Source organism: Eumetopias jubatus, unplaced genomic scaffold (genome assembly GCF_037043125.1).
Source record: "Eumetopias jubatus isolate StellerSeaLion01/CBP00866 unplaced genomic scaffold, mEumJub1_p1.0 scaffold_2, whole genome shotgun sequence".
Lineage (NCBI taxonomy): Eukaryota > Metazoa > Chordata > Mammalia > Carnivora > Otariidae > Eumetopias > Eumetopias jubatus.
In genome coordinates, this window is record NW_028274808.1 from 120,910,929 (window position 1) to 120,938,074 (window position 27,146).

The 27,146-nt window shown below is 36.8% G+C and overlaps 2 protein-coding genes across 2 annotated transcripts in view; both read left to right on the forward strand.

The window, feature by feature from the left end:
* Positions 1–2,859, forward strand: part of DNAJB14 (DnaJ heat shock protein family (Hsp40) member B14) — a 47,134-nt gene extending 44,275 nt beyond the window's left edge. The window contains exon 8 of the mRNA XM_028093916.1: positions 669–2,859. Coding sequence (XP_027949717.1) covers positions 669–793 — 125 coding nt within the window. The 3' untranslated portion in view covers positions 794–2,859. The remainder of the gene's footprint in view (positions 1–668) is intronic.
* Positions 2,860–10,568: 7,709 nt separating this feature from the next.
* Positions 10,569–26,131, forward strand: LAMTOR3 (late endosomal/lysosomal adaptor, MAPK and MTOR activator 3). Its single transcript, XM_028093913.2, has 7 exons — positions 10,569–10,711; positions 11,028–11,073; positions 13,922–13,956; positions 19,525–19,583; positions 21,346–21,479; positions 22,568–22,631; positions 25,264–26,131. Exons 2-7 carry the CDS (start codon positions 11,065–11,067, stop codon positions 25,335–25,337), a joined length of 375 nt encoding a protein of 124 aa, XP_027949714.1. The 5' UTR covers positions 10,569–10,711; positions 11,028–11,064; the 3' UTR covers positions 25,338–26,131.
* Positions 26,132–27,146: the final 1,015 nt, after the last annotated feature.

The following is a 27,146-nucleotide window of genomic DNA, read 5'->3' on the forward strand; positions in this document are numbered from 1 at the left end:
CATCTTTTCTAAGTGCCCCCACCCTTTGGAAGTGTTAATAAACAGTGAAATGACTGAGAGTAACAGGAAGATAACAAGGAACAGTTACCTAAAGATTCATAGTCCATTTATTTTTCTTTAGTAATGCTACCCACAAACTGAAGGAAGTCTCAGAAGTACTTATTTGCTAAATAACACTACTGTGATTCTATAGCAAGCTTTCTTCCCTTTTGTGTTCCTTCAGTAAGATTTTCTTTTTTAATTTAAGCAAACTCAGGACAAGATTTCAAATTTTTCTACTCCAGTCTTGGCATAATTAATTAATCTGAAACCTTAACAAGAGGTCACAGATAAAACAACCACTAGCAGGATTGAATAGCATGTAATTTATCTTTAGTATGAAAGAACAAGATGATGCTTTAGAGCAGTAGTTTTTAAACCATTGGGGACAGGAGTGAGGGAAAGGGATAGGATTTTATTTTAATTTGTTTCCCAGAATAGCTCTGTGTTTGCTTTACATGCTAGGCTTCCAGAGGCTTTTAGGAGTAAGACTTGGATTTCTTTCTTTTTAAAAAAAGTCAGTTAATAGAAATAATATTGAAGGGCTTCTATTGAATATCATTTCAGCTTAAATAAGTAGGTGACCTAAATTATTATCTACTTAGCAAAATATTTTTGTTTGTTAACAGAAACAGATATGCAGTATGCAGCAAAAGTATACCGTGATGATCGGCTCCGAAGAAAGGCAGACGCCTTGAGCATGGACAACTGTAAAGAATTGGAGCGGCTGACCAGTATTTATAAAGGAGGATGAACAAGGATTGTATTTATACCTTTTAGTGTACTCTTTATTTTTTCTGTAAGTAAGTTTAGTTTCATCATGAGAGCTAAAGAAAAAGATTGGATGTTAAAAACTAAACTGAATAGTTGGTCCCTGAAATCTTGGACTGTTTATGACCTAACTGGCTCCTTTAAATAGTAGGGAACTGAAAACTAAAATTAATATTTTACTTATGCTTCTGGCAATTATTTTCACTTTAAAAGCTTATATTATTCCTAACTAAAAATGTCTTGAGAAAGGATTATCACACCTGTAGCAGTTTCCAGTTTTAGTGATTCTCCATGTTTCCTTTGGTCATGTAAATATTTATGGAATGATCACTTTGTGTACATATGGGTTACTGCATTTTTATTTAAATTCTTTTAGCATTTAACTCCATGAGACACTTTAGTTTAAACTGATAGAATACATGTTCTGTGACAAAATTACGTTTCTCTTGTCAGATGTCGAATGTGGAGTTTAAGCAATGAAACTTTTTCAAAAAGAAAAGAAAAAACAAAAAGCTGTTTAACTGTGTAAATCTTGTAGCATTATCAGCTTAGAGGGAATTGATATTTTTAATATTGCCATTATATTCCAGAATATATATTGAGATAAATGAACTGGTGTAGAGTATCAGTTTGCTATTTAGTTTTATGAATTGCTAAGCCATGCATAGAAATGAAATGCTATACTGATAGATTTTAAAGAAAATACGAGGAAATGGCTATGTAGATATTAAACCAAAAGGGTCTTCAACAGTAAATTGCAGTTATGTCATTTGCAATTCCAGTAATTCAAAGGCCCCCACATGTTTATATTTCTGTCTTTGAAGGCTGCTAACATTTATGAAGAAGAGGACCCAACTGTTTCGCCCCCCATGGAAATTTTAGTCTCTTCTTAATGATCATTTGAGCAGGATCCAAAGTAAATGGGTTCTTCTACAAATGAGTAATAAGAGAAAAATACTACAAAAATGAAGCTTTGTGCCTTTTAACCTGATTGCCAACTCTTAAACATATAAGTAGATTACAGCACACTTACATGATCAGAGCATGATCTGTTTGGCCACATGCAACAGTGAGCAGCAGGTAGAATAGTGATTTATGGCAAGTTATCCTTACAAAATTCTGAGCTAAAAACTATTCACCATTGAGTAATTCAATTATCTTATAGGAATAAGCTCTCTGTAATTCAATCCATAATATAAATTAGAAAAATAAGCTGGAAATTGAAGTTTCTGGTGCCTGTATATTGAGTATGAGAACTATTTGATTTCTAGTGTTCTCTGTTTAACAGTTGTAATATTTTAATGATTTTGCTTCATACTCAGTTAATGGAACACGAATGCATCTTTGGTAGTTTTGTGTGTGTGTGAGAGCATGCTAGTTCTAGTGGCAGTGTTCTTTTGTTTAAGGATTTTTTTTTCTGACTGTGGTTGATTATTATAGCATCTGTTGAAAAAAACTGCTAAAATGACCAATCTTTTTAAAATGTTCTCTTGTATCCCCTTTTCCAGATGAATCAGTAGAAATATCCGAATGAATTAGTGAGTTAAACTAAACAACATACTGCCCTAGGAAAACTGGACATCTTCACCAGTTTTCTTTTAGAAATGCAACTTTTAAATAAAACAAAATAGCAGTGCTTAAAAGAAAATACAAATTTAAATATCTTCTTGAGCCTGCAGAATGAATTTTTAGAAAATAAGGTCATAGCATTCTAATTAATTTTGAAAGTTCATATACATCCGAAAACTTACAAAACTTTAAATGAAAAAATTTTGTCCATTTATTTTTCCAGTTTTAATGAGAAATTTACGCTATTGTGATTGACGCTAATGTGAATTGAACTCTTGTTGAGTGATTCTTTTTCCCTTAATCTTGGCTTTATGGGGATAGATGAAGTTATCAAGTTAAGTGAAGTTATATTTTATGAAGTATATGGCTTTTGGACAGTATTATATTTCAGTTGCATTGCTGCATTCCATCACATTTTGTAAAATGTTCGGGGGAAATGTGTTCGATAAAATAAAATTTTCAGACAACTGTGAGAAATAACTGATCGAGTGCCTGATAATTTAAGCCACATATAAAGTATGCAAGAAAAGACTAAGTCCTTAATGTCATCTATATTTTGGTGTAAAGGCCCAATCAAGTGTCTTAGAATTTTGGGTTAGTTCTACAAAGTAAGAAGATTTGAACTGTCTTGAGATGTAAGATTTTCATGTTTGCTACTCTTACAATAAAAATCCCAACATTTTGCCATCTTATTTTTACTACACGAGCTTTGCAATTTCATTTGATAACTTGTACTGTTCATTTTAATTGCCTGAAAGTTGAATCTTTGAATACTGCTTTACTAGCTTTTCTAACTGGTATTTTAGAAGTTTGGCAGCAACTATATTTATTAATGCTTTACATTTTTATCTCTTTTTACACATACATATAAATGTTGTCCTTGTGAGGATTTGGGGGAAAGTAAATAGTACCTTTTCTCCTCCTTTTTTGATTGCTTAGTTCCGAAGTAGACTGGTGCTAGTCGCTTATAAGCTTCAGAATTTATTTTGACCAAATCTGAGAATTTCATTCTCAATGAGAAAATTCAAGTTTTAATCCATCTAATAAATAAAAACAATATATTTTGGGAACAGATTGCATTTGAATGCTTAAATAAGAATTTGTTTCATAATCACTACAGTTTTTTTTTTTTTATAATTTACAGAGATTTGGTAGAGAAGAGTAAATCCTTAAGGCATAAATATGCCAGTGCATTAAGCGACTCTGCTTTTGTGTCAGCTCAGGTGTTCACAGGAACAGGAATGTGGAGTTCCAGCCCTTAACTGTGATTGCACTTTTATGCTTTAGTTTTCTTCCTGTTAAATCTTCAGTTCCGCTAGTATGTAAAATAGTGTATAGTGAGAGAAATGATTACCCTCTTCAATTTTTCTTTGTTGATCTGTAATAGTTTTAAATGCAGCTGTTATTTAATAACTGTGACATTATTAATAATGTATTCCCATGTATTTCCTTAAAAAAAACAAATCTCCGACCTGTGTTAAGGCAGTGAAATATTTTTTGATGTTGACCTGAGAACCAAATGAGCCATCTTTCCAGTTAAGTAAGTGTTATGTTGAAGGACCATATGGTTCAAAAGGAGAATTTGTGCATTTATTCAGCTTCCCCACATGAAGCTTAGGTTCCTATTACCATCTGTCTTCATCCTGAGTGAAGCAGACCCGAAAGGGCATTCATAATCCTTTTTCTTATCTGAACAGGAAAACTTCTGAAAATGAACAATAAATCTGAATTTTAATCTTTACTAAGTAGGTAAAAAACCGTGTCCATTGGCCACATTGGACTATTGCCTAGTTAAAATCCATAAAATTCTCTATAAATAATGAAAAAGGAAAGAGTAGTATAACAATAACTCACAAAACTTTTTAAATCTTTTAAAATTCTAATTTGTAATTACAAAGAAAAAGTGAGTAGAATGAGGATCTTCAAGGAATTCTTGCACATCCCCTTAATAATCTGACAGGCAACACAGTCCTAGAATTCAGACTTCCTTTTTGGTTTCCATTACTGTTAAATAAACACTTTCATATAAATGGAAACATTTTCCCTCAAAACATTAATTCAAAACATACTCCTTATATTAAGGATTATATAACCACATTTTTTGTAAGTTCCCTGTGTGTAACTTTTTCCTCTTGGTATGTGATTCGTTCTCATTTAATTTATCTGCTGGTTTTGGGGCCAATGGACTTGTGAATATTCTGTGGATGTGTCCATGTATAGGTGTACATATATATATTTTTCCAGCTAATACCTCAAATGTGTGTTTGTTTAATATATGCCACACTATGTTTGCACAGAGCAGGGCTTCCATTAGCAGTGGATGTTCTTAATTCTAACTTTGAAAAATCATTCCACAGAATTTCATTGGTGTGAATTTTTTCCTTGGATCCTTTTCAAATTTTAAAACAGATTCCTATTAGAAGGCCCACACTTCAAATATTATTGTATCTTTCTGTCTCTAGCAGTGGAACTATGTAGGGGTAAGAAGTGTTTCTCAAAAGTGTCTAGTTGAGTAAGTTCTTATGAACTGTTGGGGTGACTGGTTGCCGAGCTATGTCGTAACTGCACAGCGATGACACCCGGCATGAATTTGAGCAACTCTTACTCATTTTGGCACAGGAGTCGGGACATTCCAGTCTGATTCTACTTTGCCATTTAAGAGTATCACTAAAGTAATAGAAGTTTTCCGGTGACACTGGAGTATTTTAAGCATCAGTTTCAAAATGAACTGTTTTTGAGTTGGCTGACTATACCAATGAGAAGAAAGAAACTCACACATAAATGATACTTTGTAATTATATTAAGAAATGCTTCTTACCTATTTTTGTTTTGTTTTCATTTTTCGGATGGCTACATAAGACTTTCTTCCATTTAAGGTTTAAATCACGTGTTTTTTAAAAGCTGCAGGTAATTTTCAAGGTGTGATGGAATTTTAATGGAAGCCTTGTATAAGTTAAATGAAGTGAAACTGGTAAAGGAGATCTTACTTTATTTGTCTATACTGCATTCAAGATTATACAATTAGATTTAAAAATGTCTGATTTGTAAAATACTTAATATGATATCAGACTTATAAAATAAAATTTTCTGTGTGAGAATTCTGTTAAAGAAAATGCATTTGATTTTTAATGAATGTTCTGCTGAATGATTTGTGATGAATTTTTGTCTTTCAGTCTCTGCAATTTATCTCAATATATGAATAAAAAGAAGGTCTGTTCTCACTGTAAAGGGTGTTTTTTTTTATTTAAACATTTAATTTGACAGAGAGAGACACAGAAAGAGGGAACACAAGCAGGGGGAGTGGGAGAGGGAGAAGCAGGCTCCCCGCTGAGCAGGGAGCCTGATGCAGGACCCTGGGATCACGACCTGAGCCAAAGGCAGACACTCAATGACTGAGCCACCCAGGCGGCCCTAAAGGATGTGTTTTTATCATGTTTTATATTCTTAATATGCACTTTCTTCCATTCATTCAACCATTCAACAAATGTATGAATGCCTGCTTTATCCCAGGCAGTGAGCTCAGTGCTGGGAATTAATCACTGAACAAGACAGAAATCGTTATGGAGTTTACATCTAGCCAGGAAAATAAATGTAAAGTAAATAACGAATTATAATTGTGGTGAATGCTACAAAGAAAATTACAAGGTTCAATGAGAGCACATCTAGAAGACGTAACCTACTGTGGGAGGATCAGGGAAAGTTTCTCCGAGAAAGTGAGCTTAAGTTGAAACTCAAAAGACAAGATAAGTAGGACTGAGGTGAATGCTAGAGATATATTTCAGGCAGAGTGTGCTAAGTTGATAAAGCCATAGCAACTTTGTGGAAGTGAAAACAAACTTGCATGAGAACAAACTCATATGATTATAGCATAGGAAAGGCAGGGTAAGTTAGAGAACTAAAATAAGATAGGGACCAAGTTCCATAAGACCATATATAAATTATGATGATGATAATTGGACTTTATCCTAAGCCAGTAGAAAACCTTTGAGATTTTTGAGGAGGGAGTTACATAATGAGACTTGAGTTTTTGAAGTATCATTTTAGTTATTGTGCAGAGAAGACTGGAGGGCAAACATGAATATAGGAAGGATAGGAAGTTATTGGCAAAGGAGAGATGATCATGGCTTGGACTAGAGTAGGAATACAGATAAATGAATGATTTTGAGAGATATTCAGGAAGTAGAGTCAAGAGAATTATTTGATTGATTGGATTTGGGATAAACAGAGGCAGCAATTAAAAACTTTCCAAAAATTTGGTTGTGAAAGGGAGTAGAGAAGGATGTTAGCTGAAAGAGGATGTGGTTTCTAAAGAAGGCTTTTGTTTTTTCAATTATTAATTACATGAGATCGTGTTTATTGCATGAGAGATCTGTTTTATTCTGTTGTTTTTCATTCTGATGTAAAGGGGCAGGTAGAAAGTGAAAGAGTAAAGACAGAGAAAAAGAGGGATAATAGCAGTAAGTGCCTGATATGTCCAGGAGGATATTATGTCATTGGACAGATGGAAGAATTACTTTAGCTAACCGACCACCAGCATTCTTTCAGAAAGGAATGCATGGAGGATGGGTGCTGCAAAGGCAGGTAGATTTGTAGTGTTGGTGGTAAGATGTCATGGCTTTCATTGGCTTAATGAATAGGCAGTTTATCTGTGTAAAGTGGGGGAGGGGAAAAGAAAAAGAAACAGGCTTAGAAGAGAGTTTGAAGGAATTTTTTTTTTATCACTGAGTCAGCTGATGAGTGAAAAAGTAGGATTTTTACAAGTCCCAGATTGGTGACAGAGTTTACAATCTGTTTAGTTGTATGTGTTTTCTCCAGCCTAACCCATCAGCCTAGGTATAGGCAGTGGAATACAACTCATTGAACTCATCCAAAGTTGGGGTTCTGTCAGGCAGGAAAGAAGGTAGGGGAGTTTAAGTTGTTGACATGTGAGTGACTCATTGATTATCTATAGTATGCAAGCCAGACATCAGAGGAATTAGTCATTTCTCAGGTCACTGCCTAAATCCAGGGTGTGATGACAATGAGTGGTAGTATAAAAGTTATTGCATATGACCTTATAATTGTATTCTCAATGGGCCAAATCCCAAACCATAGCCAGAATCAGTATTAGCAAGACATTTTCCAACTTGGCCAATCTAAGTGATAAAATTTTCATATTTGTATGTTGGAAAATCAGCAAGACTCTCCTCCCCATGAGTTTGAATACCAATTAGAATTTTCACAGAAATAGTGGAGCCAACCTAAACTGAGATGATTGGTAGATTTTTATGGAAAAGAATAAAAAAATTGAGACATCTCTGGCATATACAAAAGCTAAGAGAAACTTAAGCTAAAAATAGCAGAAACAAAGGCTTTTGATACAACCAATAAAGTTAGAACTTTAATAACATGTACATGTTTTAACTGTTTCATGTATTATATATACTAGCATACTATTTCTCTGGTATGCTGTGTACTAGAAAATTTGAATGGGTGAGATAAAAACTTTGTGTGTATATGTCTACAATTTCTACTAGTTTCTTCCTGAACCTCAGGGATCATCTGGTACATTCCACTTTGAAGAACTGGTACCTAATGCTGATAATCTTTTAGGCCAGTAAATATTTCCCCTAGTCCTATACCAGCGGCAGTGAGTAAATTCAGACAGATCAGTCTCCCACTGACTGCCTTAATTCAGAAACCATCACACTTGGAAACTAGAAATCTTCCTAGTTTTTTCACCTTGAGGCCATAGTGGTATTTGGAGAGCTTGGAAAGCTATGCTCTCCTTTTTTTGCCACTCAAGAAGAATGAAAATCAGTATTTTCCAGGTCAACTATCATTTATGGATAGTTTTTAGGATGGAACGTGTTAAAATGAAAGTGGAGAAGGAGAAGCAGACCCCCCACTGAGCAGGGAGCCCGATGCGGAGCTCAATCCCAGGACCCTGAGATCATGACCTGAGCAGAAGGCAGACGCTTAACCGATGGAGCCACCCAGGCGCCCCCCACCACTTAGGCATATTGATTATTTTGAGGTGAAGGCACTAAGAAAACAGATGCAGGAAGGACTCTTTGACCTCCCCTTTTACCAAAAAGCAGGTCATAAAATTTCCTGTGAGAAAGGTACCCTCCCTCTACCAGGAAGAGAACATTCTTATCACCAGAGGCGAGACTGACGCCAAAATGGACCCGTACAAACAAGCCTACTAAAATAATCCTATCTTCCATTGGTTTCACCCATATGTTTCATAATCACTGTCCCACAATTTACTGTCCCTTACCCAAGCCCCTTTTCTTGTCACATCCCCACAATTTGTTGTTCTTTGTATAAAAGACATGTAACTTTTTGGCCTAATGACTTCTTTGGACCTTATTTCCTTCTGAATACTCCCATATACACATAAAAATATTAAATAAATGTGTATGGTTTTTCACCGGATAATCTGTCAATTAATTCTTGGACCCAGCCATAGAACCTAAGGGGGTAGAAGGGTAGAAGTATGTTTTTCCTCCGCTACAAGAGAAATAAGCACTTCAGTTTAAAGGACCCTCCAGAACCAGTGTGGAGAAATAACCAGTGATGGAAGGGTGAAGTTATCAACTTGGGTGGAGTATAGGATTCACATTAGAATGTGTTCAGAAGTAAAATAGAATATGTTTGTGCCAGATTAAAGACTCAACTTTATCAGTCTGCAATGGTACATCACTAAAGATTTTTTTGAGCATCAGTAATGTGCATTGTTTTGGGAAGGTTTATCCGGCCATTAGTAAGTGGCTATTGATATCATCTTGCTAAATAATGGTTTGAATGAAGAATTGAAAAAAATATATAGATGAAAAAAATCATTGCTAGGTTAGAAAAGTGGACACGAGGAACAAAAGATAGCAAACATGACACATGACTAGTAAAATCATGGAAACAACAGACACATTAGGAAAAAGGTTTACTGGAGTTTTTGGAGCTTTTGAGTCAGAGCTGACTTCAAGACATGTATGTAGACGTACCCAACAACCGACAAGCAGCCGAAAATGTGAACCTAGAACTCTGAGGAAAGGTGCAGACTTAGGCCTCACGTTCTCAGGAAAATGTGGAAAGAGAAAAACGAAACCAAAGACAAGCTTTAAATGCCATGATCTAAAGAATTAGGAAACTAGAATGGGTGGGGACCTAAAGTAAGTAATGCAGTATCCCAGAAGCTAAGAAATCAAAGGATTTAAATAAGGAAAAGGAAGCGAACTTCAATGATGTGAGTTGCTATGGAACCATCAACTTCACTTGTAATAATCAGGAGATCATTTCTAACAGTTGGGAGAGCTGTAGTTTACCATTTCGTCTTCTCAAGGATAACAAATTAGTATCCAACTCTTCACCATGTCTTGAACTAGAGTTAATTCCTTTTGCTCTCCTACTTTTAAGGATTGGGAGTTGAAGATGAGTCGTTAACAAGTTCCCACAGTCTTCGTTTTCTTAGCACCTACTGTAGGTTTTTGTTACACGTGCAAACGAGCAAGACACCAAACAAAAAATAATATGGTTGCAAATTAGAAGGCATAGCCTTCTAAATCATGAGCCAACGAAAGAAGGTTGTCCGGTATCTGTGTATGTTGAGTTGCGCAACTAACTGTGAAAACTCCAGAAAGCCCATGGCTCCTCTATTCAATCTAGACAAGACCTCGAGTAAGAGCACGTGGGTGGCACCCTTGCAAAAGCCAAGGCAGTGGGGGTCATCGGGGTCAGAAAACTATGAACCTGGGCCTTTTTTTTTTTTTTTTAAGATTTTATTTTTAAGTAATCTCTTCACCCAGTGGGGTTGGAACTCACCACCCCGAGATCAGGTCATAAGCTCCACTGACTCAGCCAGCCAGGCGTCCCATGAATCTGGGACTTCTGGGCACAGGCAATCCTGCTTGCAGTTCAGCTCCTAAACAACACCCCTTCAAACTTTTTCATCTCCAAGAAAAGGTCTTAAGATAACAGGCCTTGAAAAACTAATGAAATTTATGCACCCTCCCCACACAACAACGTCTCCTTGCCTACATTTCCGGCGGGTCTTTTAACGCCGGACGACATCCAAGAAACCTTTCTCTTTTCACCGGGCTGTGTCCCCACGGCCCTACGTCTGCGCAGGCGCAGGGAGCAGCCCGCGAGGGGCGGGGCGGTGCGCGCCCGACGCAAAAAGGCCTCCGCGCCTCCCCGGAAATCTCCTATCATCGGGCCCCGAAGGCGCAGAAAGTGCTTCCTGGAACACGGAAGAGGTCACAAATCATGTGACGACGGCTTTCCAAGGAGGCTGTCTGTCAGGCTGTCCCTGGATCTATAGCTGAGGGAACACCGCAGCCCAGAAAGCAAGGTAACTCGAGCCGCTTTGCTCGGTATTCAGCCCGGGGCCGCAGGTGGCGCGGGCGGTGAGACGCAAGGGAGGGAGAGGACTCCCCTTACCCTCTCCTTTGGGCCTAGGTCTTCGCGGGTGCAGGGTGGAGTGGGCTGAGGTAGGGCGTCCCAGCTACCGTCTGGGTATTTGGGCACTCCCGCCTCACTTCGGCTTCCCCGGTGCGAGCCCTAGAGCCGCGGATTCTTGCCTGGCCTTGATGAGAGCTGACCCCGCTTGTTAGGTTGGAGGTGGGAAGAAGTCTTGAGGGGAGAATCACCCGGAGTTTCTCTTCCAGGAGTGGAGATTGATCCTGCGGGAGAAAGGGGTTCGTCATGGCGGATGTGAGTTAACACCCACACAAGAGGAAGGGGAGGGTGGGGAGTTTGGTGGAGGCCTACTGGGCCGGGAGAGGTAAAGCTTCCCAAGGAGAAATTGGATTCCCTTTTAGCCCGCCCACCTCCATATAGTTTCGGTAGGCTCTGGAGTGAGTGACTAGTACGAAGAGATTGGCGGGGTACACTCTGCCCACAGTGGGGGTGGAGGACGCTAAGGTGTCTGAGGTTGAGAAAATTGTATTCTTCCCACTCCCCAGTCCGGCGGGCATGAGAGAGGCTCGGAATACCATTTGAATTTCTAAATGTTTTGCTGCTGTGAATCTACTTTTTTCCAGCAAGTGGTCATGATGTCTCTAGATTCATTGGAGCAAATTGAGATGATTTCTGACTGATACCTCTTTAGCACAGCAATAAAACCCAAATTGTAAGTTTAGGAAACTTAATTGTACTAGTTACTAGAAACAGGAATTGATACTACTACTGTTTATGTGTCTATATTTTACATCCTGTTGTTCTTTTACCTACATGCTGGGCATTCTTCTAAACATTGAACATTTAATTCTTACAGCTTTTATGAAGTAGGCACTGTTATTGTCCTTGTGTTCTAGCTGAGGAGGCTAAGGCCTAGAAAGATCATGTCAATTGCCTCAGGTTACACAGCTGGTAAGTTGTAGAGTCAACATACCAACCCAGGCAGTCTGACTCCAGAGTTTATGCTCTTAACCACTAGGCTGAATGATCATTCAACATTAATATGAACGTGATTTTTCTTTTTAGGTTTAGGAACTTTGTATGCTTTTATCACTCCATTTATGAGTGTCTGCCATTATGTTCTTGAGAACTTCTTCTCCAGGCACAGTCAAATCGCTATATATCCATTGAGCATCACCTTGCGAAAGTTGTTGTAATAAGGGCTGTGGGTGAAATAAAGATGATTAAGGTATATTCCTCTCCATAAGGTGTTTTGTTTTGTTTTGTTTAAGATTTTATTTATTTATTTGTCAGAGAGAGTGAGCGCGTGTGTGCGAGCACACGAACAGGGGAGCGGCAGGCAGAGGGCAGACACTTAACCGACTCAGCCACTCAGGCATCCCTCCATAAGGGTTTAAAAAATTTTTTTTAAAGTATAATAGGCAGGTGATCATAAGTGTATATATATAACTCAGTGAAAATTCAAAAGAGAGAGGGGTCACATCTGGTTTGTGTTTATCAGGAACGCTTATTTGGAGTATTTGGTGGTTGAGAGTAGCTCTAAATAAGGAGTGGCAGTTTTTCTCAAAGTAAGATTGATAGAGAATTACTATTAAAATGAGTAGTGTAAGCAAAGTTTGAGAGATGGAAAAGGGAAAGATGTGTGTGGAGGAGCTGTGAGTAGTCCACTCTTGCTGGGGCTGAGTTATGTATGAGGGAGTGGTAGGAAGCAGGACTGTAAAATGAGGTGTAGACCATATTGTAGAGAAGCTCAAATGTTAAAAGAATTTGTAGAGAATTTATTAAACAGTGGAGAGCCATGCAGACATTGGTTCACAACCCCGACTGCACAGGGAATCATCTGGGAAGCACCTCAAACCCAGATAGAGAAGGAGAATAATATGGTTATTGGCATTGTGTAGAACTGTATGGGATAGAAGTGGGAGACCAGATTACCAGTTGGGAGGCCAGCACGAGTCATCAATAATTATTAAAGTGAAGCTAAATTGTAATGTCAGTTGAAAAGGAAAGGAAGAGGGGCACCTGGGTGACTCAGTCTGTTAAACATCTGCCTTCAGCTCAGGTCATGATCCGAGGGTCCTGGGATCGAGCCCCGCATCAGGCTGCTTGCTCAGCTGCTTCCCCCTCTCCCTCTGCCTGCCGCTCCCCCCTTGATTGTTGCTCTCTCTCTCTCTCTGTCAAATAAATAAAATCTTTAAGAAAAAGAAAAGGAGAGGAGGAGATCATTTTAAAAACATTTGACTTCACAAATCATTTAGAAGTGATAAAGGTGAGGTTAGGGTTAAATGTTACTCTGTGTTTCAGACCTGAATAATGGGATTGGTAGTGCCATTAGAGGAGACAAGAGATTGAGGAAATCTGGATTTCACATGAAACATGATGAGTTGAGTTTTAATGTATGTGTTCAAGATAAGAGCAGAGGTAAGATGGTGGTCCTAACGTGAAATAAAATGAACATCCAGGGGTGGAGAATAGTAGGGATTAGAGGTTCAAAACAACAGATTCCTCCTGTACCTATGTAGGCCTCATAATTGATACCTGGATTGTCAATGAAATTCCCTAGGTGAGAGAGTGTAATGAGAGGAAATAAAATAGTCTTTTATTTCTTCAGTACTAATTATGTTCCATGCTTAACACTTGATACAGGTTGTCATTTATCTTTAGTTATGAAAAGAAATGGAGTTTCAGAGAAGTTAATTTACCCAGCATTGTTAAAGTGATGTGAGAAAGTTTATCTGTAGACAAGGAAAGATGTTTATAATATACCCTCAAGTGAATAGGACAATAGCAACAGGATGTAAAATAGTATGAAAAATATGATCTAATTTTACAGCTAATATGTATTTGCTATGTATTTGTCCAGATATGCTAATCCGTTTACGTACATCTCAATAAATTTTAACAATAGTCTTATGACATAGGTTCTGTGGTTATCCCTTCTCAACAAATAATGAAACTGGGGCTTAGAGAAAAAGGTTAAATAACTTGTTCCAAGTCACACAACTAGTATCAAAAAGAAAAAGAACACAAGCAAGAAAGATTATGAGTGATGATTTAAAGTACCTGAAATGTGGATAGGACTATCTAGATAACCAGTACAAGGCATATTGTTATAATATGATTTTTTTATATTCTCTTTCAGGACCTAAAGCGATTCCTGTATAAGAAATTACCAAGGTAAAAAATTGCTAATTTATTATTAAATAAGTTCTGCATTATATACGTTGATTTTATGTAGCATTTTGTTTCTGTTTATTTTAGACTAATAGTATGTGTATATTGTTATTTAGCATTTTCAAATAACGCTAGGCAGGACAAGCAATGTCCTTTGAATTTGCAGATAAATAATATCAGGCCTAGAGAAGTTGTATATGACTTGTTGTCTGAGGTTAAACAGCTCGTGAATGCCAGAGGGTTAGAACCCGTATTTCTTGGCACTTTATTTAGAGTTTTTTCAAATATACTAACATAGCAGTTTTTACTGGATTATACTTTGAAGAAGTTAGAGCAATTTTTTTTAAAGATTTTATTTATTTATTCATGAGAGACAGAGAGAGAGAGACAGAGGGAGAAGCAGGCTCCCCACTGAGCAGGGAGCCTGATGCGGGACTCGATCCCAGGACCCTGGGATCATGACCTGAGCCGAAGGCAGACGCTTAACCATCTGAGCCACCCAGGCCCTGAAGTTAGAACAATTTTAAGGGGAAAAACCCTAGAACTTGCCTTTCCCTTAGTATTACTTTTCAGACCTAATTTCTGAGTCTGCATAACCCAAAAATGCTATATGGAGACAGCAATCCATACTTGGAAAAATCGCAAGGCTTCTTTTGCCTGCACCCAGTCCATTTGATGCTTCATTATCAATTAGGCTCTGTGGAAGGACAGCAAACTTCCTTTTAGATATTTTTGTGGTTCAAAGGACTTTGTCACTTTAGTTGTATTAAAATTCACATTTAGTTTAGTGTAAAGTTAATACCTTAGAGTTAAGGACAGGCGAGAGAGGAATACAACTGGAGACATCCATTTCCACATTCCAGCATAATTGAATAACCTTTGAGGTGTAATGTAGCAGAATGTATGGTGAGATCCTTTTTTTTACTTCTTTTTTATTATCCAAATGTGTGAATTTAAAAAGGTTTTGTATGTCAGTTTATTTCTGTAGGTAGGTAAAAAGAAGAAAAAGAAAAAAAATTCCCTTGTTTGGATTTTTGCCTGAATTGTTTGATGTGGTTTGCCTATTGACTTGTGCCTTTACCCTGACCACAAACCAGTAGAAATTAATGATATTATCTCCTTGGTTTGATATATGTATATTTGTCTATAATTCAGGAAGAAGATATTGAAGCATTAAGTAATTGTTACCTTTGGTTTCATGTTAATGTAATACTTAAATTCATTTTTACTCTCTTCCTTCTAGTGCAAACTAGAACACTGATTCTGTTCTCATCCTAATGACGAGCAGGCAGTCCTAGCTTTGCACAGTAGTGCAGGGCCGTGAAAATGACTGTACACGCTGAAACCATCCAAAGCAATTTTAGTAATCCCTGGGAAAAATGACAGTTGTTTTGTGATCTTTAGAAAATTTTTGTCAAAACCTTAAAACCTCTTTTGTTGGTTCTATTTGAGGGAATGGAAACAGATGCTAAAAGCAATATTTGTTTAATACACTGCAATTTAGAAACAGTGGAAATAGTACTAGTGTTTATATCTTTGTAGAAAACTTCTCGAGTGTAGTTGGAACAGTGCCTACTTGTTTGCAGACATGGTAAAATAATACCAAAGGTATAACCTTAAGCTAAGGAGCAGGCATCTTTCCTGTGCCTTCAAATTGGCACACTCCTAAGTTTGGATCAGCTTCCACCATTTTGTCCTTTGTACTGTCGATGTGGGAGGTTTTTTGCCCACATCACTTCCTGTGGGATATCTTCATCCTCTTCATCCCAACCGCTTGCCTAATTTCTGTCAGTGAGTGCACTTGTACAAACTTCCTCTGGCTGCACGTCTTATGCGCAAGAGTGAAAGTGTCCACATGCTTTCGGCCAGTTATTTCTTCTCTGAGTGTTTACTTTCTGTTTGAATTTCACTTCCAGCATTGTCACCTTCCCTTCCTTTGCTCTATTTCATCTTGATTAGCCAGTTCCCTATTTCAGTTCTGTTTTTCTTTTTAATGTCATATGCTTTATTTATCATTGGAAGACTAGGAGATAACACTGTGTACTTTACCGTCCCTGCATACCCTGAGGAACAGATGCTCGGTGACCAGTCACCAACATGCTTTGAAAGAAGTGATGTGGTTGGTTCCTGACACAGTGCGATCTGTCATTTGCAAAGTTACTCACATGGTGATTTGTGTGAAGAGTTGGTGAGGTTTGTACTGTATGCAGTTACTCACTTAATATACCATACTTCCTGAAATTTGAGCCATGCTGTCAGGAGGAGTGGTGTTATTTAATTCAACTGTGAGAACTAAAATGCGTCCGTATTGGAACTGTACAAAGTGAAGGTTCTCTGTGTTTCTCTGTATCTGCCTTTTTGGAGGGTTAGCATATTGAAAGGATGGTAAAATTGACCAGTAGGATTGGGGGGAAATACCACACTAGCAACAGAGTGGAGGAGCAGAAGCATAGTTGATATTTGTAAAAAGGGTATTTGTAAAAGTGTGATGACAATCTTTCTATGGTGGAAGAAAGGGCTTAGAGCCATGTGTTTTGTTCTAGTTTGGTTTTTTCCCCCATAATGACCAAGGCCAGTTTGATTCATACTCCTTCATGACTTTTTCTTGAAAGTAGGATATTGTATCCCAAAAGCTAAAGGAATGAAGAAATGATATTGAACACTTACAAAGAAAAGTAGTAAAATGAGCATTTTGATTTGTTGCTAGATGTCTGTAAAACGAAGGGCCTTGGACGAGGGCAGCCTGGCTTCAGATCTGTGGGTTTGTGCTCTCAGTTGTTGGAGCCGTGCCTCTCAACACCCAGCCAATGAATGGAACATGTTTTTGTTCATTTGTAAATTCCCTGCTAAATAAAGTTCTTGAATTTGTATTTAAGTCTAGTTGTGACCCAAAGCAGGCTTAGGCTTTAATAATCACAACTTTTTCTGTGCTGAAATAACCAAATGTTTCATTATTATATGTATAGAATGAAGTGTGATGTCTGATTACAAATGCAACATTTGCTTTTTTGGAATAAAAGTGTTTGTTTTATTAAGCTTAAGGTTTTGATGTCTGCAGAGTATTTCATAACATTAACTTCCTTCTAGACGTGCAGCGTACCTATTAACGCATCATGCTTATTTTCGGTTGTTAGTAAAATGTATTCATGTTATTTTTTGTTCACTCTGTGTAGAATTGGAAACACCTTTTATATTTGTGACCTAATTTCTTTAAGTGGGTATTTTAAGTATGTGAGTAATTTTTCTACTTTGTTGGGCATTTATCTCTGTGAATTTAAAATCCATTAAAAAGAAAGTCTTTATTTCTGCCTCCTCTTTTGGTGCATTAGTTGGCATTTAAGTTAACTATCTTGGAAATAAGAGAAAAGAAACTGTGGAGACACAGATATTTCTAAACATTTTTTTGTAGAACTCTTTACCTGCTTTTTAATTTGATTATCTTTTGAGTAGGCAGTACATTCATAAAGTTCAAGATTCAGAAATTAACTGAAGGACATAGTGAGAACTTTCCTATCCCTGCCCCCCAGCCGCACAGTTCCCCTCTCAGAGGCACCCAGTACCTTCAAAGATACTTTACACACCTGCAAACAAGCATGTATATAAACACACATATTTACACGTAGACACATAGGTCTTAGTTGAGGTTGTTAAAACAAAATACCATAGATTGGATTTCCTATAAATAACCAAAATTTATTTCTCACAGTTCTGGAGGCTGGAACTCCAAGATCAGGGTGCCAGCATGGTTCACTTCTGGTCGAGGCCCCTTTCTGAGTTGCAGATGCGGACTTCCCGTATCTTCATATGGTAGAAGGAGGGCTCTCTAGCCTCAAGTAAGGGCACTATTCTGATATCTGAGGGCTCCACCCCCATATCCTAATGACCTGCCAAAGGCCTCGCCTCCTAATACCATCATATTGGGATTAGGGTTTCAACATAGGAATTTTGGGGATGACACAAACATTCAGTCCATCACAACATATACATACATGTGCCTACACTTGTTATTGTATAAGTTTTGCTTCCTGTACACATTATTCAAAACTCTTGTGTTTTCACTTCACAATATACTTTTGAGATCAGTCCTTCCCAGGACATACAAAGAGCTGTTTCTTTTTTTTTAATGGCTGCAGAGTATTCCATTGTGTATGTGTGTCATAATTTATTGGACTCGTTCTTCTTGATAGACAGGTTTCTAGTGTTTTCCTATTTCAGGTGATGTTGCTGTTGATAACTGTACAAAGTAGTTTGTGCAGGTATCAGTAGGATATACTTTTAGATAACCTAGTTTTTAACTAAGAAGAATTTGTTTTATACATTAACCTTACAGAGCACATTTTAATTTATAGATAATTCCAGGATTGAATGATAATAGAAAATAATACCAGTAAGTGTTTATACAGGTTATTTCATCATTCTTACTTTTAATGTGAGGTTCATAAATGGTAATGTTTATAACATTTTCTCAAAATTTAGTAACACTTCTCTGACTTAAAAGTTTTTGCCACTGGGATTTTAAAATTTAATCTCAGTATCTTAATATGACTGTTCCTCATTTCTAACCTAAAACGTTAAGGTTAACACAATAAGGAATGGATAATCTGGGTTATAGTAGGAACGTTGAACATACTTCTGAGTAGCAATCTTGGATATTACGAGATTATGGGGCTGAAAATTTGAGAATGTTTTCCCATTCTAATTTTTGGCACTTTAGTTCTGTGCTCTAGGAATTCTCTAATGAGTTAATACTTAAACTGCACTAATAAATTGTCAGTGTGCGCAGATGACACTCTGATGCTAATTAGTAATAATTAATATTTTTGTATTTTAACTACGTACCAGCCTCGACTTTACATGCATTATCTTATTACATTTTACAATAGTTACATAAGTACAATTATTCCCATTTTCATATCGTTAACGGAGGCTAACAGAGGTTTCATAACTGGCCCAGGGTAGCGTAAATAGTAAATGTAGGAGAGCCTAGACTGGACTAGATGGTTATAGTCTTGACCATTCCCCTTACTGCTTCTTATGTAGGCATAGCTGAAAAGATTGCTACATGACCTTCATTCTTTCCGTTGTGTTCCTTCATCCTAGAACAACAATCTTTCTGCCCCTCTTCTCTTGACCAGTGCCATAACATCTCAGCTTAGCTGTCACTAGCCTTCCCTGACCCACTTGTCTAAATCAACCCCCCTTTTGTAGGCTCTCATAACCCACAGATATCTTGATGGCACTTGATACCATTGTCACTATAGCTTCTGCTGTTAACCTGTCATACTTTCATAAATAATGGAAAAACAATTAGCAACTATAATGGAGAATTGTCTGTGTTTTAGATCTTTATCAGTAAATTGTATAAATTTGTAAAGATTATAAGCATGTCAGTAATACACACGTTTATTCAATTTCTGGAAGTTTTGCAGACATCTAGGAAATTATGGGGTCAGTAACTGAGTTGACATAGTTTTTCAGAAATATATATATGAAAATCCCCAGAATGACTTTGAGGTGCATATTTTGAGAAAATGAAATGTTTCGTAATATTTTAACTTTTTTTCTTTCTAGTGTTGAAGGGCTCCATGCTATTGTTGTGTCAGATAGAGATGGAGTCCCAGTTATTAAAGGTAAAACTGAGTGCCTGTATGCCAGTGTCATGTTTGCTTTTGACTAAAAACGTTACTTAGGTCTGAGTAGTGCAGAAGGCAAGCATATAAAAGCTATTTTAATAAATCCAGGAGACGGTCTTAGTTTGGGAGGAGACGTTTGCTTTTGTATGTTGAAGACTGGGTTGGAGCGTATAACTTACGACATGTTAAATGGATTGTGTGACTGATTTATCACAAGCCCAGTGTTTCATGAAAGACATTAGTAAATGTCAGTGCTGAGACTGGGCCTGTATGCAGCTACATATATTATACACACAGACTTCCCCCGTTGTCTTATTTTTCAATCAGTACTGCTAGTGGTTTGGGGATAAACTTCCATACATTTGAATTAACATATATTGATTGTTTTGTTGAATCTTTATTGATTTTCTCCTTCTTTACTGGAAATAAGATATTTTTTAAACTTTTAACTTCACAATTACTTTAGTTAACCAGACTCTAACAAGACTTTACCTAAAGAAGAGCTTGTTAACCTAAAAAAAGAAAAAAAAATTGCCCGGTTTTCAGTTTTTTTTTTTTTTTTTTAAGAATTTAGTTATTTATTTGAGAGAGAGAGAGTGCAGGCCAGCAGGGGGAGGGAGAGGGACAAGCCGACTCTGGCTCAAGCCAGAGCCCAATCCCAGTGTGTGGGGCTCTATCTCAGGGCCCTGAGGTCATGACATGAGCCAAAATCAAGAGTTGGTCACTTAGCCGACTGAACCACCCAGGTGCCCCTCAGTTTTTGTCTTTTTTTAAGTATATATGATGTCACTGAGTCAGTGTGTATTAAGACCATTTTTACTGCTTGTGTCTTGAGGTATCATCACGTGGATTAGTTCTATAGGGATGCTGTAATAGCTTTACCAAAGAAAGATTAAATGATTTTCTTTACATTTTGTTTACAGTTTATTTTCCACCTGAGGTTATCATACATGTCAGATAATTTTAGACCTTAGAATTGAAAGGAAGTTTAGAAATGACCTAATTTAATTCTTTCATTTTGTAAACAAAGATGGTCAAGTGCAAAGAGTACATTGTTAGTGCGAAGTTGCACATGAGTCAGTGACAAGATAATAATAGAACCCATTATCTGTGTGGTTCAGTGTGCATTCTCACCCACCATAAAACATAGGTGGCCATGGGCAAGTAAGTCGCTTGCCTTTTTGCATTTACTCAGTTCTGTAATGAGGGCTTTGAACAAAATTAAAATAATCTCCAGCTCTAATGTTCTTTCTTAGGATCTCTGTGTTAAAGCTGTTGGTACAACTAACTCCATTCAGGCCTTTTAATGAGTGAAAGAGACTTAAAACAGTCAGCTGCAAAATTATTAACATCTATAAGTGATACTGCTATAAGTTTTATGAGCGCAAATGTTTTCTGGAAGTTTTTTTCATGATTTTATTCTAGCATGGCTCTCAGTTAACGAGAATATTCAGTTTATTAAACATACTGATTAATTTGTTTTAAAGCAGATATTAAGAAAATATAAATGTTTAGTATTCATTAAAAAAAGTTGTGAGAATCAGTATTTCTTCCCTTAGTTATGATCACTCAGTTTCTGATTGAGCAGTTTTTCTCATCTAAATTGACAGGACCCAATTAGTGATACGATTTTCAGTATTGTGAAGTATAATAACCCTTGTGCTCAAAATTTTTACTGATTTATGTTAGAAAAAAAAGTGCAGTTAAGGTTCTATCATATCCACTGCATGATTTTTATTTAAGTCATTTGTATTTCCAGTGGCCAATGATAATGCCCCAGAACATGCTTTGAGACCTGGTTTCTTATCTACTTTTGCCCTTGCAACAGACCAAGGGAGCAAACTTGGACTTTCAAAAAATAAAAGTATCATCTGTTACTATAACACCTACCAGGTAGGTTCATAATTGTTGAATGGTTTGCTGCTTTCACCTATTAATATGTCTTCTATATAAAATAGCTTATGTTGTTATTCTCAATTTTAGTTTTGAAGTGTGGATGGCATTTTAAAATCTTAGCCTTCAAATTGGTTGTGTTGAATTGTAGTAATTGTCTTCACATTTTATACCAGGAATTAATTGATGTGGAAAAGTAATTAAAAGATTTATTAATAAAATACATTATCCTAAAAAGGGAAGTCAGGTAATAGTGACTATTACCTCCAGTAGATGGTGCCCTTAGCTTAACAAATGTGATTTCTCAAATAACACACTTTTTTTGTTGTGACAGATAAAAATTTCCCTTGATGGTTAAATGATAAGTTATTGAAATTTGTTATTGCTGCTAATTCCTTCATTTGGTTTGGAAGATATATATCATGAGTGAGTTATTATGAAAGAATTTCATTGCTGCATACCTCTCGATCTCTAGCTGCATTTTCTTGTTTAGAATAAATTACTAGCTTCTGCTTTAGAGCAGTGTTTCCCAGAGTTTGATTCCTGTACTGCTGATGTCACACAAGGGATGTTTTTATTTTAAAAGTTCATATTTTCATGTGTATTGGGCAAAAGATAACCAACCTTTTGACCTTTAATTTCATCGATAAGGATTAGTTTGAAGCTAAGTTCTTTTAAACGGTAGTTGATTTGAAGTTAACTTAAATTTAAATTAATAGTGGTACACAGGAAGCAGGAAAATCATGAAGGTATAACTACTTGAATGAGACATACTGACTTCAGCCATTTAATTTAATTAACAAGTGTTTCTGGAGCCCCTGCCATGTAATAATTGACACACCACTGGGCTTTGGGAGCTAAAGAGGTGAAGATAACATAGCCCTGCCTTCAGCTCTGCAGGCTGAGTAATGATAATGTCTCTTAAGAGATACTCAGTAAGTCTCTTGTACGGAAATACTTATTTTTAGCTCTTTCATATTACATGATGGTAGGTAGTATCTTACACATTGGCCATTTAAATAAAAGTTTTGGAAAGATCGAGGTATTTCATTTGAATACATATTATTTAAATCTTACTTTCTTTTTAGGTGGTTCAATTCAATCGTTTACCTTTGGTGGTGAGTTTCATAGCCAGCAGCAATGCCAATACAGGTGTGTTTTAACTATCTTAGATACATCTTTTAATTTCTTCTAACACCATACAGTCTAATATGCTAGGAGTAGTAGATTTAGAGTCAGAAAACCTGACTTCGTGGCCCAGCTCCACCATCTATTCCCTGGTCTCCAGAAGAGTAACGTATGTGGATTCCATTTTCCCTAGCTGTATAGTGGAGCCAATATCTGCTCTTTCTGTCTCATGGGCTTATTTTCTAGTTCAAATGAGACATTTTATGGGTAAGTGATCCTTTAAGATAGAAAGGAAAATTTAAATTATCTTCACCCTTGAATGCTACATCTTGTTCACATTAAAACAGCTTAAGAAAACACAAAAAGAGGGGGCACCTGGGTGGCTCAGTTGTTGAGCGTCTGCCTTCGGCTCAGGTCATGATCCCGGGGTCCTGGGATCGAGTCCTGCATCAGGCTCCCTGCTCAGCAGGAAGCCTGCTTCTCCCTCTCCCACTCCCCCTGCTTGTGTTCCCTCTCTCACTATCTCTCTCTCTGTCAAATAAATAAAATCTTTAAAAAAAGAAAACACAAAAAGAGTAGAGAAGATAACCAAGCACATAAAACGGTCAATGGATAAGTTCAATTCTTTTTTTTTTAATTTTTTAAAAGATTTTATTTATTTATTTGACACACAGAGAGAGAGAGAGAGGCAGAGAGCAAGTACAAGCAGGGGGAGCAGCAGACAGAGGGAGAGGGAGAAGCAGACTCCCTGTGGAGCAGGGAGCCCGATCCCAGGACCCCAGGATCATGACCTGAGCTGAAGGCAGACGCTTAACGACTGAGCCACCCAAGCACCCAGGATGAGTTCAATTCTATGTAGACCCATCTATTAGAGTTTGTAAAATCTTCAGTGATAGTGGGCAAGATTAATGTGATTGAAAATTCTAAGAGCGGGACTTAGGATGAACTTAGATGTGTTCTTCCTGAGGGTTGAAGAATTTGAGAACAAATGCCAGGATGCTGTACTTTCTGTAGCAGATTGTAAGATCCCGTTTTATCCAGTAGACTTCACTGGATATTTATGTTTGAATCAATGACTGTATTCTGTAATTTGCATACTCCCTTTTGGATAAAGTGGGATTTTTTTTTTTTTTTTTAAGTCTTGTCTTCTTTAGATTTGGCTGCCGTTTAGAACTGTTATGCATTCTTTTTCTGTTTTTTTTATTTCCAAGTTGTTTGAGCAAGTCATTTTCCAGCTATGTCACTGAAACCTGTCTTTAGATTCCTCATCTTTAAAATGAGGGGTTTAGATTTAATGATGTAGAAGGTTTCTTCCGTTAATGTTTTAAAGCTGTAAAATGCTCTATGTGAAAACACTTTGTAAATTATATAGGATAGTAGTGGTGTTGATATTTAAAGTATATTAAACCTCAATTGTGATAAATCACCATCATGTACTAAATCATCAGTTGTTATAAATTTTGATAATGTACGGAATTATATTTTAGTATCTAGAACATTTTTTTTGAGGATCCCAGATGCTTTTAATATACTGTGAAATAGAGGAAGATCTTTGAGCATAAAACAAACTAAGATGTATAAGATTATATCTTACTATATATTATATAAGATATATAAGCTTTTCACTCTGGTAAACTAAGGAGAAGCTAGATATGCTCATTTCTAGACTACTTTGTCTCCCAGATTCAGCACTGAATTTTATTTTATTTTATTTATTTTTTTTATTTCTTTTTTATTTTATTTTGTTTTGTTTTGTTTGTCACCATACAGTACATCATTAGTTTTTGATGTAGTGTTCCATGATTCATTGTTTGTGTATAACACCCATGCAGTACATCAGCACTGAATTTTAAACATGGAAGTGTATGTTTTATACTCCTACCATTCATCTTTAAAATTAATTTTTTCACTTGAAATACCCATTTATACTTTAGCTTCACCAAATTTATAAAATAAGTTTATAATATTTCTTTGCTCAAGGTTGAAGCAGGCGGTCTACCTCTATTTTGATAAAGTCCATTAAAATTTATTCGGGAAAAATGTACCTTTTTAAGTAAAAATCTTATATCATTTCTGAATCAGTACAGATTTTGTTTTTGGTTTTTTGGTGGTTTTTTTTTTTAAGATTTATTTATTTGATCGCTTCTCGGCCTTTTGGCTAAGATCAAGTGTAAGATTTATTTATTTGACGGTACAAGCAGGGGAAGTGGCAGGCAGAGGGAGAGGGAGAAGCAGACTCTCTGCTGAGCAGGGAGCCCGATGTGGGGCTCGGTCACAGGACCCCAGGATCATGACCTGAGCCGAAGGCAGTCACTTCACCAACTGAGCCACCCAGGCGCCCTCAGTACAGATTTTGAAACAATAAAGTATAAATTAAAGTTTTCCTTTCAAAACTAACAAAATTACGGTGCATATAATTCATTTCTTATCTTCTAATACATATAAATATTTTTCACTTTAATAATAGATGATGAAAATAAACTTCATAATGAAAAGAGCTTTTGATTAGTTAGAATTACAGTATTTTGCTTTATTTTGGGGGAATAAAGATCTTGTTTGCTTTTTAGAAACTAAATTTTGACAGGAGGAGATCTAAGTCAAAGACTTTTTCAGGAACATTTTTCTGATGTTCTAATTTTCTTAATCTCTGTTTTAGGACTCATTGTCAGCCTGGAAAAGGAACTTGCTCCATTATTTGAAGAATTGAGACAAGTTGTGGAAGTTTCTTAATCTGACAGTGGTTTTGATGTACACTTTATTTCCATTATAACAGACAAAATATCAGTCCAGCAATCTTTAGACCACAACAGTCCTTGTATCCATGTACTCAAGAAAGGGCCCTTTTTCCCACCTGACACTAAAGAAGGAGCCCATAGATATAATTTATGGACAGATTGATTGTTATCTTTTCTTGTATAGGGTCTTTTCTTGATGTAGTGAGATCTGGGGATACCACAGAGATGGTTCGGTACATCACAGCTCCCATGGAGTTAGTCCAGTCACAAATATGCATGAGATACTATTCAGTGGGTCAGAACCAAAATGGTACTTTGATCCACTTGAGCCATTAAGTGCTCCCTATTATATAGTATGCCCAGGCCTGCAGAATTAAGCAGACCCTTTTTATTGTGAATAATAATGAGGACATATTTTTCTTTATATTTTATTTCTTTGCATTGAGTGTGAGGAAGATAAAATGGCTTAGTAAAAGTAATAAAATCAGTACAATCACTAACTTTTCTATGTATATATTATTTTGCAATACAGATGATATTACTAATTGACTTGATTATTCTCAGAGGGTGCTGCTCTTTAATGAAATTGAAATGATAGCTAATGGTTTTTTTTCTCCACTCTGCTTTCTATAACCAATCAGTCTTTTAATATTTGTGTGTTCTTTATAAAATTTAGATGTGATTCTTGATTGGGTTCTGCTTCCAATATTGGTATGTATGTAAACATGGTAGTACAGCCATTTTTTTTCCATACATGAGTATAAATAAAATAGTATTTTTTAAAGTATAGTTTGAGCACTAAATAGGTTTCTTTTCCGGCTTCTTTCAAAAGTTTAAAGAATATAATTAAGTGAAGTCACTCTTTCAACTACATGAATAAGCAGTGAGTGTTGCTTATAGATACCAGTTTGGAGACTGTTTTACCTAGCGTCAGTAGGAATGCAAACCTTATCCATGAGCCTCATTTAATCTCTACAAAAGAAGTATCTCGGTTCTAGAATGTGCCCTTTATATTTAGGAAGGCAGTCCATCATTCAGAGTTGTTGGTTTCCTCCTAGGTTGTTTGACAATCAGTTTGTCACTGGTGGAGGTCAGTGCGCGTGCACTGAACAGCTGGTGTGTGCCATGTACGAGAGCTGCCACATTGCAGAACTCTAAGGAGGACAGCTCACATCCTATTTCTGTGCTCCTGGGGAGCCTTTCATGTGCAGCGTGTGAATGCTGTCCCTGGATCTGTGCAGTGAGGAGTCAGCCAGCACAGGTGCCCGCTTGTTGGCTTCTCCTTCCCTCCCTCCCTCCTCTTCCCCTCTCCCTGCTTCCTCTTTCTATACAAATATGAAACTAAATTGTAGTACTGTCCTTTAAAGAACTTAGAGCTCGGTAAATAAAAACAGGTATAGGAAGTGCTGTGATAACAGCTCTACAGCTATGAAGCTGTAGAAACCCAGAAAGGGGGAGCATTGAAATTGGGCAAGAGCAACAGCCTTTATGTGGACATAGAGGCAAGAGGGCATGGTTGACCCACAGGGAGCTAGAAATAGTTCGTAAAACCTAATAACGCACAAGCTGCGCCCGGTAACAACCTAGAATTACCCCCAAAATCAAATCAAATCTAGAATTCCCATTGTCTGGATTCTTACTGAATAGTGTCCAGGAGATTTTTGCTAATGTGAAATGTAGAACTTTAATTTCAGGTAAAAATAATTGTATGCCTAAAAAAATCCCAGGAAAGGAAACTCGTAAATGGAGATACGTTTAACCTTGGCGTGGTGAACACTACCTTTGCGTGGTGAATACTGCTACT